Source organism: Lontra canadensis, unplaced genomic scaffold, assembly GCF_010015895.1.
Source record: "Lontra canadensis isolate GAN:19392208 unplaced genomic scaffold, GSC_riverotter_1.0 scaffold106, whole genome shotgun sequence".
In the NCBI taxonomy this organism is placed as follows: Eukaryota; Metazoa; Chordata; class Mammalia; order Carnivora; family Mustelidae; genus Lontra; species Lontra canadensis.
The window spans coordinates 5,819,678-5,836,076 of NW_022631100.1; the positions used below are offsets into that span (position 1 = coordinate 5,819,678).

Genomic DNA, 16,399 nt, shown 5'->3' on the forward strand with positions numbered 1-16,399 from the left:
TCTTGGCTCCAGTAGCCCGGAGCTGCCACAGGTGTGCCCCAGAAAAGACACCTCCCCTCCCCCCAAGATCACAGCAGGATGTGCACTGCTTGATGACACTAATTCTGCAATTTCCCAAACAAATGGCCCCTCTGTGGGCCCGCCAGCCTCCCAGGCTGCTCTGTCCCCTTCCTCTGCAGGAAGCCAGCTGGAAGGCTGGAAGGTGAGGGCATATAAGTTGCTTCCAAGGGCTGCCCCCTGCGGTGCAAACCCAGATGTTCCAGAAGATGGTAAACAAGCAAATGAGGTGGCAGAGGCTGGCCCCCCACGTTTTGTTACCGCCCCCACCCATCCACTTCCTTGGCCAACCAGCTGGTCGGCCAGATGTGCCACCAGAAGGGAGCTAGCTTCACCACTGTGCGGCTGCCCAGGCATGGAAGTGGAAGTTTGATTGGAATTAAATGGGCTGCCCTGGTTGCCACGAGTTGTTTTTCTTTCTTCCCTTCTATAAAGCTTGAGAAAAGCCATCAAAGTAGAGACGACGCCAGTCCTCCCACTTCACGTGGTTTCAACCCTGGCCTTGGCGCGTGCCCCAGCGGGGACGCCCATCTTCCTAGCCACCTGCTTTTTTCCCACAATGCTCCATCAAGCATGATTTCTGACAAAGACTTCACCAAATAAAACCCAGGCGGGCTTTGTTCCAGAATTCTAAAGCTTGGCATAGCCGCCTCTTGCCTGGCTCTGATGTGTAGATGCCCACTGCTATGCCAAATTGGACCACCTGGCATTTACATTCTCTTAAGAGATCTGGAAAGAAAAGGGTTAGCGGCCTTGCCCTAGACACTTGATTGATTGATTGATTGATTGGGTGGTTGTTCTTACAAGCAAAGCTAGAATAATTATAACCACTGTCAGGAACGAAGCCATTCTATGTGCGGGACAAACTATGTGTGTTATTGTCCATGGCAAAGATACAGATGGACTTTTTTCACCTCGTTTTACAGAGGAATAAACTTAGATTAAGTAGTAACTGGTTTAAGGTCACAGAGGTGGGAAATGGCAGAATCTGATTTTAGACCTAGGTCTCTTGGACCCCAAAACTCAGGTCTGTCTCTCCTCCTCTGCTGTGCTGCTTCTCAAATGTGAGAAAACGTGGATTCACTGGAATCCTTAAAGAAATAGAGTTCATTCAATATGCCAACAGGTAAAGCAATCCTGTAGACTGGTTGGTTGGTTGATTGTTTTGAGGAGCTCCGAGTACATTCTGGGCTCAATTATGAATTTGTAGGTTAGCCTAATATTCTCTATTTCTCTTTCTTTCTTTCTGTGTCTCTCTCACTCCCCCGTGTCTCTCTCTCTCTCTCTCTCACACACACACACACACACACACACACACTATATTAGGGACACATATACTTATAAGGCAAAAACACTCTAAATGTCCAGAGCGATGACCCTGAAGACAAGACAAGATCCTTAATCACTGAAAAAGACATAATTATCTTCACTGCACTATAACTTACTTGGTCTGCAGTTCAGAGAAAAATATTTTTGAAAGATTTCCAGGAAAAAGAAGGCTGAAACCGAAAAATAGTTTTCTTCTCAACCCTGGTTCAACTAGTACACCCATTCTCCAAGGGGTCTGATCAATCAAGCTTCCCACAGTGTAGGTTTGTTTTTGTTTTCGCCTACATGTTCCTTGCACTGTTGTGTTCACATTCTGGCCTCCTCAAAACCTGAATCTAAATACAAAGAAAACCACAGGCTCCAAACCATGCCTTCTTCTTAGAAGTATTTGCGGCCAGAGACCAGTTGTCAGGAGAGAAATCCTATCTCCAGGAGGAGCTGGCATTTTCTCTTTGCAAATGCTGGCCATTCTCATCTCCTGGCTTGTGGATAATCTCTTTACTTGTTCCTTAAAAGAGAACTGTTGGCTCAGGATTGAGCCCCATGGTCATACATTAACCACTCTTCGAATAGGTTACATTTCACAGTCCCAGAGCCTTTATAAACTACAGGCTTAAAAAGAACACTCCGTTTATGGCAACAACCCTCCCCCATCAGGAAGGTCTAATAAATGAGCTCATATTTTACTGACCCCTAAAATACACAAGGTTAATCATCTTTCATGAGACGCTCATGGCTTCTTGACTTATTACTGGGCTAAACCATCATTGGCTAATGAGATTAAAATGATTTCCCCCCATTCAACTCCTTTTCTTCACTGTCTCTCCCCTCTTTTGCTACCAATAATTTTGGGTTGATTGATTACTTGGGAGTCTAGTCAAATCTCACTAAGCCTGAGACACACACCCTTCTGTTCCAGATTACGAGGCGGATGCCCTGTTGGCAGATGAATATGAGTGATGGGCAATGAGCATGTTTGGGGTTCCTGGAAGAAGAGGGACACCTTCCTGCAGCTAAGCCAGACTTGCCTCACCAGGATAATTCGTTAAGACAGTCAACCACAACGCTTACACAAAACAAGCTCCCTTTCACTACATGGTGATCTCCCTGCTACAAATAATGACTTCCCTGACTTTCTGATGGGCTCTGACATACAAGCTTCCCAAGGGGAAAGTTTGATGAAATTAAATTTATGTTTCAGCTTCCTGCCCCCATTTCTCTGAACGCCTCTGAGGCATATGCTTCTGCTTACTGTCCTACAGAGAGAAAGAGATACTGTCTTCTCTAACAGTCTCTGCACATATGCGCTCCAGTAGAGGTGAAATGACACATTTCATGGGAAACCATTGTGGACAGCATGTGGACAGAAGGGCAGCAGGGTCACTGGGTAATTCAAAGCTCATTAGAGCGTAATGCTCTGGCAGGAAAGGTCACGTGTTCATTACATGAGAAAGCGGGACAGCCAACCTCTTGCCTTCCAAGGCCATGGTCTGCTCACCTAAACACACACAGAAAGCGCACAAAGCAGAGGCAACTTTTGGCCACTTTCAGGATGAGTGTGAAGACAAGGAAGGAGCAGTAGAGCATGGGCTTTCCATTATTTGATAGCATTGGAAATAACTTTTGAACCTTCTAAGTTTTAACTTAAACCTCAATAGGTATAGGCTTGATGAGAATCAGGGTGCCCTGGTTCAAGCTGGGAGTGGGGACTAGCGTCCTGCCTACCAAGTCTGTTCCAACCCCACTGCCATCTCCCACTTTGGTCCCCAAGGATGTCAACAATATGACCTCCGGAGCCCATGAACATGTCACCTTACATGACAGAAGGGGCTTGGCAAGTCAGGTTGAGATGGGGAGATTATCCTGGATTATCCAGGGGGAACCAACATCATCACAAGAGTCCTTAAAAGTGGATGAGGAGAGTAGAAGATCAGAGAGCATGAACCACAGAAGAATGGCTAGAAAAATGCAATGGAGCTGGCTTTAAAGATGCGAGAAGGGGACCATGAGCCAAAACCTGAGAGCAGACTCTAGAAGCTAGAAAAGACAAGGCAATTGATTCTCCCCTGGAGCCTCCAGAAAGGAATAATGCCCCCCACCCCCACCCCCACCCCCACCCCATACGTGATTTTAGCCCAGTGAGACCCGTGTTGGAGTCTCACCTACAGAGCTGTAAGGTAATACATAAGCATTGTTTGAAGGCACGAAAAACCCATGGTCATTTGTTACAGCAGCAACAGGACACTAACACGGTAATGCTACGGGACCACAGGGAACTTCACAGAACGCAGAACTCCTGCTTTTGCGCTCTCCAGGGAGGGCCTCCTACTCCCATCCTGGCACAGTAAGGACAATGGGTAGAAGCAAGATCCAAGTTAGCAGCAGTGGGCGGCTGACCTCTGCTCTGGAAACCCTCCCCAAATTTTTGACAATCCCTGCTCTGAGAGAGTGGTCTGCTTTAGGACAGAGCGACTGTGGCTTCTACAGGTCTGTGCCTTTCACGGGCATTTGTTTCCTGTCCTCAGAGACAACATAAACAATAGGGCAATTAACTGGGTAGCAATTAACCCTGTGGGAGTCCATGCATAACCGAGAAACGAAACGTGTCCTGCCTTCCTAGAAAGAATGAAGATTGAGCGGCCAGGGCTCGCCAGCCCCACCTGTCTGGCTGGCGTCCAATCCAGAAAACACGCGGGTGCTTCCTCTTGTCCCACATCTCTGCTGCTTTCCCAGGTTCCTTAAAGGCCAGGGGGTTCTGAGTTCTCATTTCTTTCTCCTTTCATGAAAGTACACCTTTCCTGAGAAGGCTTTCAGTTCAGCACCCAGAGAACTAACTGAAGATCAGGGTTTCTTTTCCACCATAGTCCAATGCTCCCAGACACCAGTTTGGTGCCAGGTCCTTGGCTATCCCTGATCCACCTCCAGAGGACCTGGGACCGCTGTGCTAATGCAGCAGGGGTCTGGGACTGTCCTGTCCTGTCCAGCTCAGCTCAGCATGAGGTCCCCGATCTGCTTCTCAAGATGACCCCAAGGGTCGGGACGGGGCACATCAGCTCTCCACTATCAGTCTTCCTGTCTCAGGAATCACAGGCTTTATGGTCAAGGAGAAACAATCAGCTGAATGGTCCCCTCCTTCCTCCAGCCGCCACTGTGGACCAGTGATCTCACAGTGTTATGCTAACCCCAAGGACCGGTCTAGCTGGGTGACGTTCTGCAGCGGCTCCGATTCTAAAACGCAGCGGCCTTATTGCAAATGCATATTCATCGGAACTATTCCTGCTCGCTCTGTCTCACAGATTACAGTGCTAAAAGTACAAAAATATGCCAGCAAGGCGACATGCCAAGTAAAAGGGGCTAGGATCACCGACAGAAGGCACTTGACAGGCAACCCTCCGGGGCTCGGGAATGGGGCAGGGAGGTGGGAGGAGACAGAGAGCGTATGAAGGCGTGAGCACGTTCAAATTCATCCAGGACCCGCCAGGATGCGGGGGCGGGATCCACGCATGTGCACACGCAGTGTTTCCGTACTCGGAATGACCCGAGAGAGTAGCGAGGAATGAAAGGTTGAAATCTGAGTGAAGAAATGCAGGATGAACAGGAGGGGTAAAATGTGTCTCAGCTGGAGGCTCCATTAGCCAGTGAAATTGTCTCCTGCGGGACGCGGCCGGGAAGCTACTTGTGTAAGACATCTGAAAGTGGACCGGCCAAAGGGAGGGGAGCGCTGTGGGATGTCACCTTACCTCCCGGCTGCTTCCGGAAGACAGAACCTACAGAATGTTTTTCTTTGTCCTTTCCTGATGGTCCTCTGTTCTGCTTTCCCTTCCTTTGATGGACCAGCCAGGTCTCCGCCTACCTGCCCTCCGCACTCTGCCTATTCTTTCCTTCACTTTCCGTCCTTCCTCAGATAAATCAAGCTCCTGTCGGCAGCTGCCGGATCTGTGAATGTCTGGGGAGGCTGAGAGAGTCCCCCGCCCACCCCAGACCCCAGGCACTCATCCATCTTTGATGGAGCACAGCTCCAGGGACAGAGCAGGTGCTCAGAGACCGGGAAGGGGGTGTGTGAAAGATGGACTGGCCCAGCCTCCTCACAGCTTGCTCTGCTCGGGGTCCCTGTACCAGAGCACAGCTGTCACACCGGGAAACGGGAGGAGGCTCATGGCCCTTCCCCAGAAACACTGCAGAACCACGCGTCTCAATGAACCACATCCTTGATGCCCACTTGATGTCTGGGTTTGCTGCCTTCCTTCTTTGTCCTCGCCTCTCTGTGAGGATTGCATCATTCTGCCCTTAAAAGAAGGGAGGGCTGGTGAAAGACCATGGTGTTGAGGGACACAAAACTTGCCAACAGAAAAGCACGGGCAGCTGATGACGTCATCTACTCCTGCCTCCCTTAACCTGCGGGGTTTGGTCACTCCTCATCCATGGTGCAGGAGCGACCTTAGCATACTCTCAACCAACTGGCCTTCCTGGGTCCTAGCATCACATATCTTACACGTAGCCACAGTTCCCATAGCTGATAACAAAGTAGAAAACCACCTTCAGCAAGTCGGAGTTCATGGCCAGGGTCTCAAAGGAGACATATTTTTATTTTTCTCCTCCATTCCTGGAGTAACTTCCTTCTTCCATCATTCTGGCCTTAGGTAGGTTTCTCCCCAAATCTCCTACTACAGCGACTCGACCCAAAGGTAGAATTCCCTGTTGCAGGCAATACAGTCGAATTCCTATCAGAGTCCGTGTCATACTATTCAGTAGTTAATTACTTCTTGAATTGTTTGGGGCATCCCTCACCAGTGAGGCTGTAACACTGGAAACAAAGAATCCTGCTATATAATTCATGAAATTTCCCTAGGATAGTGACAGGACACGCGGTAGGTGCTCCATAAATATTTCTTGATTAACTGACTGGTGATTAGCTTCTCATCTCTGTTAAGAAAAAATTCATGTTTGTTTATTTATTTATTACGATTTTATTTATTTACTGGGGGTGGGGGAGCATGCCCAAAAGTAGGGGGAGGGGCGGGGAGGGAGAAGCAGACTCCCCGCTGAGCAGGGAGCCAGACGGGGGGCTTGATCCCAGGACCCTGAGATCACGACCTGAGCCAAAGGCAGACGCTTAACCAACTGAGCCACCTGGGGCCCTTTATTTTCTATCTATCTATTTATTTATTTTAGGGTGCGAGGTGGGGAGAGGGACAGAGGAGGAGAGAGAGAGAGAGAGAATCTGAAGCAGGCTCCATGCCCAATGCAGAGGGCCGATCACAACCCTGAGATCATGACCTGAGCGGATAACGAAAGTCAGCCACTTAACCGACTGAGCCACCCACATGCCCTGAAAAAATTCGTAATTTAGATTAGACAGTGGTGACAACCGGAGAGGGATCATTTTTTACTTTCTCTCCCTCTTTTTAGAGATTTTATTTTTAAATAACCTCTACACCCAATATGGGGCTCGAACTCACGACCCCGAGATCAAAGGGGCATGCTCTACCGACTGAGCCAACGAGGCTCCTTCTCTTTTATTCACAGTGTATTTCCATCTGTGTATCGGTATTATGTCTCACCCTGTGCTCCCCGCCCCCGTCTCCCCACCCCCACCCCCACCGATGGGGCGGACGTACCACGCAGCCGGTGGAGTCCAGCTTGCGGTCTGAGATGCAGCGGAAGTTCTTACTGCAGCCCCCGTTATCCTTGCTGCAGTCGCGCACTGGCCCAAAGGAATCCAGCAGAACCTCCAGGCTGTCAAAGGAGGACGAGGTCATCAGCTCCTCTCTGTGGGGAGACACGGAAGGGAGGGGGAAGGAGTCAAGGGGACTTCGGGCGCAACAAGTAGCATCACATTCCAAGTTTCTGTCTAGTCCACCGCGTCCGGTCTCGCTCTCGCTCCCAAGAAGTAAAGATCAGCCACACTCTGAGCCTTGAACTAACAAATTATGGACATTCTCCATATCTGGGAAATGAGCCAAGGCTGTAATGCCTGGTCAAAGAAGGAGGTCTAAACTTGGGCAAGGAAATTAACATTTTATTGCCTGTCAGTCCTTAGGGGATGTGGGAAGTGCTTACAAACTCTAATTTTATGTCCTCTCCCAAAGCAGGAGCCTTGGGGTGTGCAATATTGACCCAGATAGAGCAGATCCTGGCACGGCAAACTAGGAATCTGAAGGCAGCCTGCCAACTTCCCCTTTGAGTTCGTTGTGATTCCTACCCGAGCTCCTTGGGCCTTCAGGTGGTTCCTCACTCAGACCCCCACGCCACATGCGGCCTCGGCACCCCGGGCCCAGACGCACCTGACCTCCACAGCGTCCTCCATCACGGTCATGTCCGTCTTACACTTCGCGGAAGGGTTAATGGCTAGTTCAGCGGGCGGGATCACAAAGCTCTTGCTTAAGGGCAGCCACATGCCCTCCCCGAGGGTGTAGGTGAATCTGCAGTGACACCCAACACCAGGGGGTTACGGCTGGGGGACCAGCACCCTGTTGGAGGACCTGGCCTCCTGCTGTCAGGGGCTCCCTGCTGAGCCCTCACCGCCTCTGCAGAAAAGGGAGCTGACCACCATTCCATGGACAAGACGACTGATTCCGAGGGAGGCCCAGAGGCCTACTCTTGTGTACCTGCCCAGCCCGCTGGGGGAGCTGTTGATGGCACGGGCTCACCAGTGGAGGTGGTTTTTAACAAACCCTAAGAAATCCAATTCCAGTTTCCTTCAGATGGGAAGCTGGGCTTCCTCAATCCGAAATCAGATATAATTGGAAGCATTTGAATTGAAGAGACAGGCGGGCCTCCCACCATCCCCATCCCTCGAACAGCACACTCACCATGGTAGTGATGGCTTCTCTCTGCGCCTGGAGAAACCCCACCAAGGGAAAGGGGCTGGGGAGCTCCCATCCTCTGGTTATTGTATGATGAATACATAAACAACCGAAGCCAGGAGCCCCAGGGAGAGAAGAGGATGAAGAAGCCTGGATGTATTTTCTGCACTCCTACCCACACCCTCAGCTAATGGCAAGTAAACCTCCAGAGACACGGGAGGTTGTGGGTTTTTTTTTTTTTCTTAATTCTTATAATAGAGGCTAAAAGGAATAAAAGAATCAATCAGCATTTCAAGGAAGAGCTTAAAGAAACCATGAAAGATTATTTGTTTATTTATTCATTCATTCTATTTCAAAGGCATTCACATACTCTGTGTTCACAGTCAAAAATAGTCTATGGGATAAAAGCCAGTGTGGGTGGGATATCACAAGGCTGAGGCAGTCTGCGGCCCCTTCCAACTTTAATGCAGAGGGAGGAACAATTGAAGAATGCGTACAATTAAAAAGAACCCAGCCCTGGCTTCATCAGCATGCCGGTCACCGAGTACCACTTCAGAATCCTGCTCTTATCTCCCCCTTAACCCACCCACTCCCTTCTCCACTCCCTGGGGTTGCCGGAGAGGCTAGGAAACCAGACAGAGGGCATGAGATCTTTTATGAGAAATGTAGCACTCTGGAATGCTGGCCGCAGAGATACCCATGACCAAGGCTCGTGAGATTTTCACCCACTCCCTGAATGACAGCCCTAGGAGCTAACACGGCTGAAAGAAAAGAAGGCAGGTGCCCAGGGGAGAGGTAAAACCACTGAGCAAGTGGTCGATGGCCCGGATTTGGGAGATGGCCCCCTACTTCTCTGACCTGCAGGGAAAATCTCCGTATTAAGCAGCACTGAAATATCAGCGAGGCCTCTTTGCTCTGAAGGAAGCCCCCAGTTCTTCCGACCCCTGGGGACAGAAGGCAATAGTTGGGGCTAGGTCTGTGCAGGGATGTAGGGAGGCTTCTGCACCAGGTGAGGGAGGCCCATCAGTAGGGGACAGAAGAGGACACCTGCCAAAACTGAAGACATGCCAGCCCTTTCTCACACACACACACACACACACACACACACACACACACACCCTCCCTCACCTGGCAAGATTAAGGAGCCAATTCAGGGCATGTGATTGCCCCAAAGTGGCCAGAATTTGCACCTCAGGGAGGAAGTAAGTTGAAGGCAACAACACGTGAGCAGTCGTGCTGACACAGCATTTCGGGATGGACATTCTTGAGGGCAACCAATAGACAGGCTGGGCTGAGAGCACCACTGATATTACAAATAACCTACTGTTTCCGCGAGAACATACACAAGTTTGAATGGTACCAGGAGGAAGCAGTCTATTTGTTTATTTGGACACAGAGGTGAATTTTTGTTTTCTATTTTGGTTATAAAATTATAAGTTTGCACGGATGCAGAGCAACAAATCTGGGACCTGTAGCTTATAATTTATGAAACAGATTCTAGGAAACAGTTGGCATTTCTAGCAAATTTCTGATGGTTAATTTTCCTTTTGGAAGAGAGTCCCATGTCCCTCCATTTATGGCTTTAAATATTTAACATCTAACACACAATTGGGAACACAGGAGATCTCCAATAAATATCTGTCGCTGGTCATTTCAGGCGTTTCCTAAACGTTCCCATGTCCTGCCATTTCAGCTTTCCCTACCTCTGTGTGCAGCAACAATTCAAAGGGAAGAGGAAACCACCTTTTTCTCCAGCTAAAACCGCTCAATGCATCTAAGACCCAAAGAGGGAAGTTTACATCTCCAAAGATGCCACTCCCAAGCACTTCCTCAGCTTCTCCTACACCAAACCCTGCCTCATACTTCGTGCTTCTACAGTGCAAGCTGACTATAGTTCCTTCCTAAAGTCACCTTCGTTTTCTCACCTCTTGGCTTTTGCTCTTGATAATCCATTCTGAATTTGCTTCCCTTTCTTCTTTGCTGGATGCCAGTCATTTTAAGACGCAGTTAAAATTCTCACCCCTTCCAGAAAGCCCTCCAGGATCTTCAGGCTCAACCTCAGGCTGAGCCAAGGGACGCTCCTTTGTGCACCCACATGGCCCCGGGCTGCACTGGATATGTTGAATTGTGCCCACCTTTTCTTGGGTCTGTCACCCCTCAGAAGAATGTGTTCTCTTGGATGGCATCTTTGTTTTCCCACTGCTTAACATGAGTTATGGGTCCAAGGTGGGGGTCACTCCGTAAATATTTATTGACTGATCAATAAGGAGATTTAGTTATGTTCTCTAGTTTGCACAGGATACAGGAGAATATAATCTTCATTTTCAAATTTAAAGGTAGAAGTGATTTTGAAGATTATCCTCATTTAGAGCAGAACACGGGTTAATCTCTGGGTTTGAATGGATTTAATGGTCGAGAAGGATCTGGGTTTCACATCGTGAGGGACTCAAAAAGTGCCCAGTGGTTTCTGAGACACAACACTGGGCCATGTTAACAAGGAGAAACAGTGTGCTCTTCAGTCGCTGGTGGGGTCAAGGTGAAACACACAGAGGAAGCAGTCAGGTGTGGCTGAGACCAGCCTCACTTGAGAACTCTCAACCTGGCAGGTGCTCCATCGAGCTTACCCGTTTATCCCCACAAGAGTCCTCTGAGGTCGGCCGCTTGGCTCCATTTTATGGATTAGTCAACTAAGATTGTAAGGACCTCAGCAACCTCCCCAAGGTCACCTCTCTGTAAGTGGGAAAGATGGGGGTTTGTGATACTCAAGTAAGGCTCCCAGCAGCTTTCCAGCCCGTACTGGCTCATGCCTATGAAATTCTAAAGTTTTTTTTTCTTTGCAAAATTTACTGAGTAACTCCAAAAACCAAATATAGAATAAACTGTCAGAGAAAAAGCTGTGTCCTGAAATCTCATCTGCCCCTCATTCATACAGATTTGGCAGGAATGATTTCAAAAAGCCACCAAAGAGAAATTGGGAGAGCATCTGGAATGCTTTCCCAAGTTGGGTCTTCTCTCGTGACAGCTGGTGGTGACCACCACAATTGATGGCTCAGCTGTAGCCTGAGTCATGCACATGACACTGTTGAACCAGCTTAAAACTTCTGCTCAGAGGCCAGCACTTGCCAGAGAGAGAGCACTGGACGGAATAAGCCCGTATGCTCACCGCAGCTTGGCATCAAAGAGAATGTGAGGAACTAGAGGAAGAGCTCTTGGCCTGGCATCTCCACTCTTCCCCAGAGCAGGCCAGTGCAGGATGAGATGTTGTTCCCGGTGACACAGGTACACATGAGGAAAGGACGGTCTCTGAGAGAGAAATCTTGTCTGCAGCAGCCCTTTCACTAGAGGATCTAGTGGAATGGCATGATCCTAGCCACAACGGAAAGGGCATCTCTGGGATACACGAGGTTTGCTGAGAAGTCTTTGAGTCTAGCCTGGGCCCTTCCCAGTTTCTTTGGGATTGCAGATTACCAAGGTGAGATTGGGTATCAAGGTCTTTTATTAATTTGGTTTCAAGTCCTTAGGAAACACCTGAGAAGATCAACGACAGATACTTGTTGGAGATCGACTGTGTTCCCAGTCGTGTGTTGATGTTAAATATTGAAAGCCGTACAGGGTACTACCCTTCCCCTCAGGAAGACAAGCATTTCACTGGGGAAATAAATAGGCAAATAAAAATAAACATGAGATAAAATAATTGACAATTAAATATTACAGTCTGTACATTACAGGTATTGGAAGGGGAAAAGTCATTGTGGGTTGGAGAAAATTGAGAGCAGCACTTCTCAGTCCTGGGTAGAGATCAGAATTACCATGGTGCTTTGAAAGAACACTCGTGGGCCGGCCCCACATCTCAGAACTTTTCAGTTAATTTGTTTGTGCCAGGTGAGATCCCTGGTCATTTCTGAAGCCCACTGGGATTCTCCTGGAGTGCCAGGGTTGGAGAACAATTCTTGGATGAGACTGTAAACTTCTTGAGGTCAGGGACTATGTTGGCCATATTTGTTTAGTCAATCTACAGCATCTAAACCAGTTTCTTGGAGTGGGCTAGACCATGAAAATGGGTAGTGTTTATATTAGGAGAAGAGTATATATTCAGTGCTGAGTAGGAAACGTTCAAGTTGCTGGGAAGTGGATCAGGTAGGGAACAGATGTGACTAAGAACGGAAGGTTCCAAGGGAGAAGAGCAGCACTTAATACAGACTTGTACACTGACATTCACCAGCGGAAAGACTCAAACGTCAGAAATGTGCAGTGGCTTGGAATTCATCAGGACACTAAATCAGAGGTGAGCAGAACGACAAGTAAATAGTCCTTAGCTTCTTTAAGAGATTACGGTCACTGACCAGGGCAGAGAATTTTCCAGAATAGCCACTAGCAGTCAGTTTACTCAGATCCCAGAGTGGTTTCGATTAAAGTTCCTAATACCTATCACAGGTAAATCACAACCCATGATGTTTGTCGGAGAGACTAGTTATTGTCACATTAGGGAGCAACATGATTGATTACCCCACTGACTCCCTGAAATCGTTGACTGAAAGGGTCAAGCCATGCAACTGACCCCTCGGTGGTGCCTGGGTATCACATCCAGTTGGCAGCTAACAAACTTGAAAAGAATAAATAGTGCTTGTGGGGATGGAAACACAGTTCGTGGGCAGGTTCTGCTCTAACAGCAATTTCATTAAGGCCCCTGTTTTTCAAAGTGCTAGTTTCTGACTTTTAGGGGAGAGGAAACTTATCTACATTAATCAGCCAAACTCCACAAGGCTCTCCATCTGCCTTATCTTTATCACCCTTCGAAGGTCCTCACAGACCAGCAGTGGAGAAAGAAAAAAGTCAGCCAAATGATAATTCATCGTTGGAAAGTTGAAATGCCCAAGTTGTAGTGTACGGAATATAGCTGACATCTTGTGTAGCACAAATCCTCCAGAGCAGCCTGCGGCCAAGGCCATCAAGGTGACTCTGCCTCCCTGAAGAGAGACACTCAGGAGGGAAGAAGGCAAGAGGAGGCCCTGAGAGGAAGCGATTCTGTATATCTGTGCTCTTGCTCAGAGCATGCCTTCAGAGAACACTGCAGGGGCCAAACCCGGTCCGTCTGGAGCCAGCAGGGAGGAGGGGCAGGAGAAGCTGGGCCACAGGAGCCGGCTCTAGGGGGCAAATGCAGGAGCAAAAGGAACACCTAGGTCAGGACTGGCTGACAGGGAGGGTCTGGGGAAGGGTCTGGAAAGGGAGAAGTGAATACATGAGACTCGGCACATTATAGGAGAGTGGGGAAAAGGGAACAAGTTTTCCATCAGTCCCACACTGCTCCCCATTCCTGCCTTAGGGCTTCGAGCTAGCTTAATGCAGGCATTGACATCAGACCCGACGCCCGCCCCCTGCCCCCATCCGCCCTGGACGGCTGACTTCCTCTCCCTGGGGGCATGCACGCACAGGGACCTGTATCACGCCCACACTGCCTGGCCACACGCAATCTCGGGCACTTGGCTGGTAGTCAGTGGAAGCACATTGAGCCGCACGTTCCCTGAGTGATGGGTAGATTGAAAGAATAAATGGATGGTAAGATCTTAGTCTGGCAATAAACGTGTTCCAGCTAAAGCCTGGCGTGAACGAAACTTTGTGAAAAATCCAATAGTTCGTGGCGGCACCCAGATCCTTCCTCTGCTTGTCGACTTTTCCAGCCTGTGCTATTCCAGGTGTGTTGGCAGAAATTTGGGAGGGACCAGACACATCCAATTTGATTAGGAGGGTGGTAGAGAGAAGAAGATAATAATGAAGTAAAGCTGAGAAAAGGAGGTGGCAGGGGTGGGACAAATTCATTTTGAGCAAGATTTTATGAAAAAGGTGCAAATTAGATGCAAAATGGAGAAGCAGAAACTGACATTAATTGCCTGCTCTGTGCCAATTTCGGTGCCAGGGGCTTTCCCTGCATGACCTCATATATTCCCCATAGGAATAGAACCAGGCATGTGACGTAGCCCCACTTAGCAAATGCCAAAACTGGAGGCTTCAAGGGGTTAAGTAGATTACCAGGATTCACAGAGCAGGCAAGGAAGGAAACCAGGACCCAGAGTTGTCTGCTCTCCAACTTCCCCATGGTGTCACCAGGCAAGAGTGTGGGGCCAGTGCTCTTGTTATGAGGAGAGCAGAACTGCTAAATGTGGTTCTCCGGTTATACTTTGTCTCTAGGAGAGAAAGTTCACTGGGAAGTGGGACATGGATGGGGCTTGTAGACATACATAAGCAAGTCCCTCGACAGCCACTTACCTGAATATTTTATCAGAAGGCTGTTCTCCCAAAACCAGGTCAAAGCCCCGCTGAAATATTGTGTAAGGCCAAGGCCTAAAAGGAGAAAAATCATTCAATTACAATCAACTCCACAAATACCCTTGGAAAACATCTGCTTTGTGAGAGAGGCACTGTGCTGGTTCCTGGAGACCCAGAAACGGAGAGGACCTCATCCCTGCTCTCCAGACTCCCGTTGGTGGGAGCTCACACAAGATCCTGAATGCTGGAACCAGACTGAGAGCAGGATCGAGGTAAAAGTCACCAAACCACTAGGAAAGTGAGCTGTAATTGACATGACAAACACTAGTACACAGAGAGCAAAATTATGTTCAGGTGGACCTCGTGTAGCTGTAATTCATGGCCCTTCTGATGTAGACAGGACAGACAGACACTTAGCTCTGCCTCACTTAAAAAAAGAGCAGCATGATTTCTTGGGAAAGACGAAACCTCTGGAATCAGACAGCTCTGGGTTCAAACCCTGTTCTGCTGTTGACCCACTGGCTTGCTGTGGGAAGCTTATTTGCTTCCCACAGCATTTGTTGAATCTAATTTCCTCTTTGGTAAAAAAAAAAAAAAAAAAAAATAGGGTTAATAACAGCTGCCTCCAGACCACTGTGAAGATTAAGCAAACCTCTTGGGCCAAAGCCACAGCTCACACAGGGTCCTCAAACTGTGCCCCTTCCTACTCAAAATGACATGACAATTCTGGGTCTTTGACGGGTTCCAGATGTTTTCAAACATTTTTATGTAATTCATTCAAGCAGAAACAATTGAAATGGTGTTTTTAAATAACTCTTAACTACAAGTCTCCCTTGTGAGCCTCTAGGTTTTGTCACCTGTACTTGAAAGTAACAAAACTATTTCACTTAAACAGTAGATATCTGTTGACTAACCCAAATGTCTAAAACAAAAAATATTTACTCATTTGAGTTAGGCTTAGTGAAGCCTGGGATTGTGTTGGGTATTAGATACTGTACGTCCTAAACTGAGCCCTTGTCCCCATGGAACTCAGTCTCAAAACTGACCCAAGTACTAAGGATTTTCCTGTAGACATGCCTTTGGTTTTCAAGAACCAGAAAGAGTCAGCAGAATAAATTGACCTAATCATGATCTGGGGCTAATGTTGGGAACTAACCTTATAGTTATCTGTGTGGGTGATATCACCCAGTAGAGTGCATTTGGGGACATTCATGGTTGCTCTTCAATAACACAATGCTTGGAGGACACGGCTGGCATTTAGAGGGCCAGGCTAGAAAGGCTAGAAGAGTACAGTGCTTAGGATAGCTCTGCGCAACAAGGCATTTCCATATGTCCTGCTAACTACTGAATGTCTCGCTACACATTTACATAGGTGAAAACCTGAGCCAAGATGCTAACTCCGTTTACATATAAGCACAAAGCAGCTTGTACTGGTTTAACGTATGACACATTCTTCCATTGCATAACTACCATGTATTTCGAGGGAAGATGATACATCATTAGAAATTTTACCAAGAGTTGTTGGTAAGTTTGGAAAACGATAGCATTGTCCACGATGCTGTTCATGATCTTTGAGTCATCAATACGGCACATCTGAATCAGTCTAGATCGCTCTTACATATATTGTATATCATATACTACTCCACATGTTACATTACGGTGAATCAACATCAGGTGGAAATGTCTGTTGACTTTATTATTTCTTCTATCGCAATACTACCACAGTACTTACACATTAAAATGGTTAGTCTAGCATTACCAATTATGTTCTTTTTATTTCTCTTTTAATCACTGTTAAGGCATTATATTCATAGTTGAAATTTTGCATATGTATATTTTATTATTTATGAATTTCACGTAAGGATTATAAAAGGGGTTTAAAAATTTATTATAAAACAGGGTGTTGGGTATGATAGGGTTGAGCACCACCAACTTAACTCAAC

At 47.8% G+C, this 16,399-nt stretch overlaps 1 protein-coding gene across 2 annotated transcripts in view; it reads right to left on the reverse strand.

Moving 5' to 3' along the window:
- ASTN1 (astrotactin 1) overlaps positions 1-16,399 on the reverse strand; it is a 310,433-nt gene that overhangs the window by 92,784 nt on the left and 201,250 nt on the right. For both annotated transcript variants that reach the window (XM_032838732.1, XM_032838731.1), the window contains exons 9-11: positions 14,457-14,531; positions 7,671-7,808; positions 7,005-7,155 (exon numbers count right to left, since the gene is read on the reverse strand). In XM_032838732.1, coding sequence (XP_032694623.1) covers positions 7,005-7,155; positions 7,671-7,808; positions 14,457-14,531 — 364 coding nt within the window. The remainder of the gene's footprint in view (positions 1-7,004; positions 7,156-7,670; positions 7,809-14,456; positions 14,532-16,399) is intronic.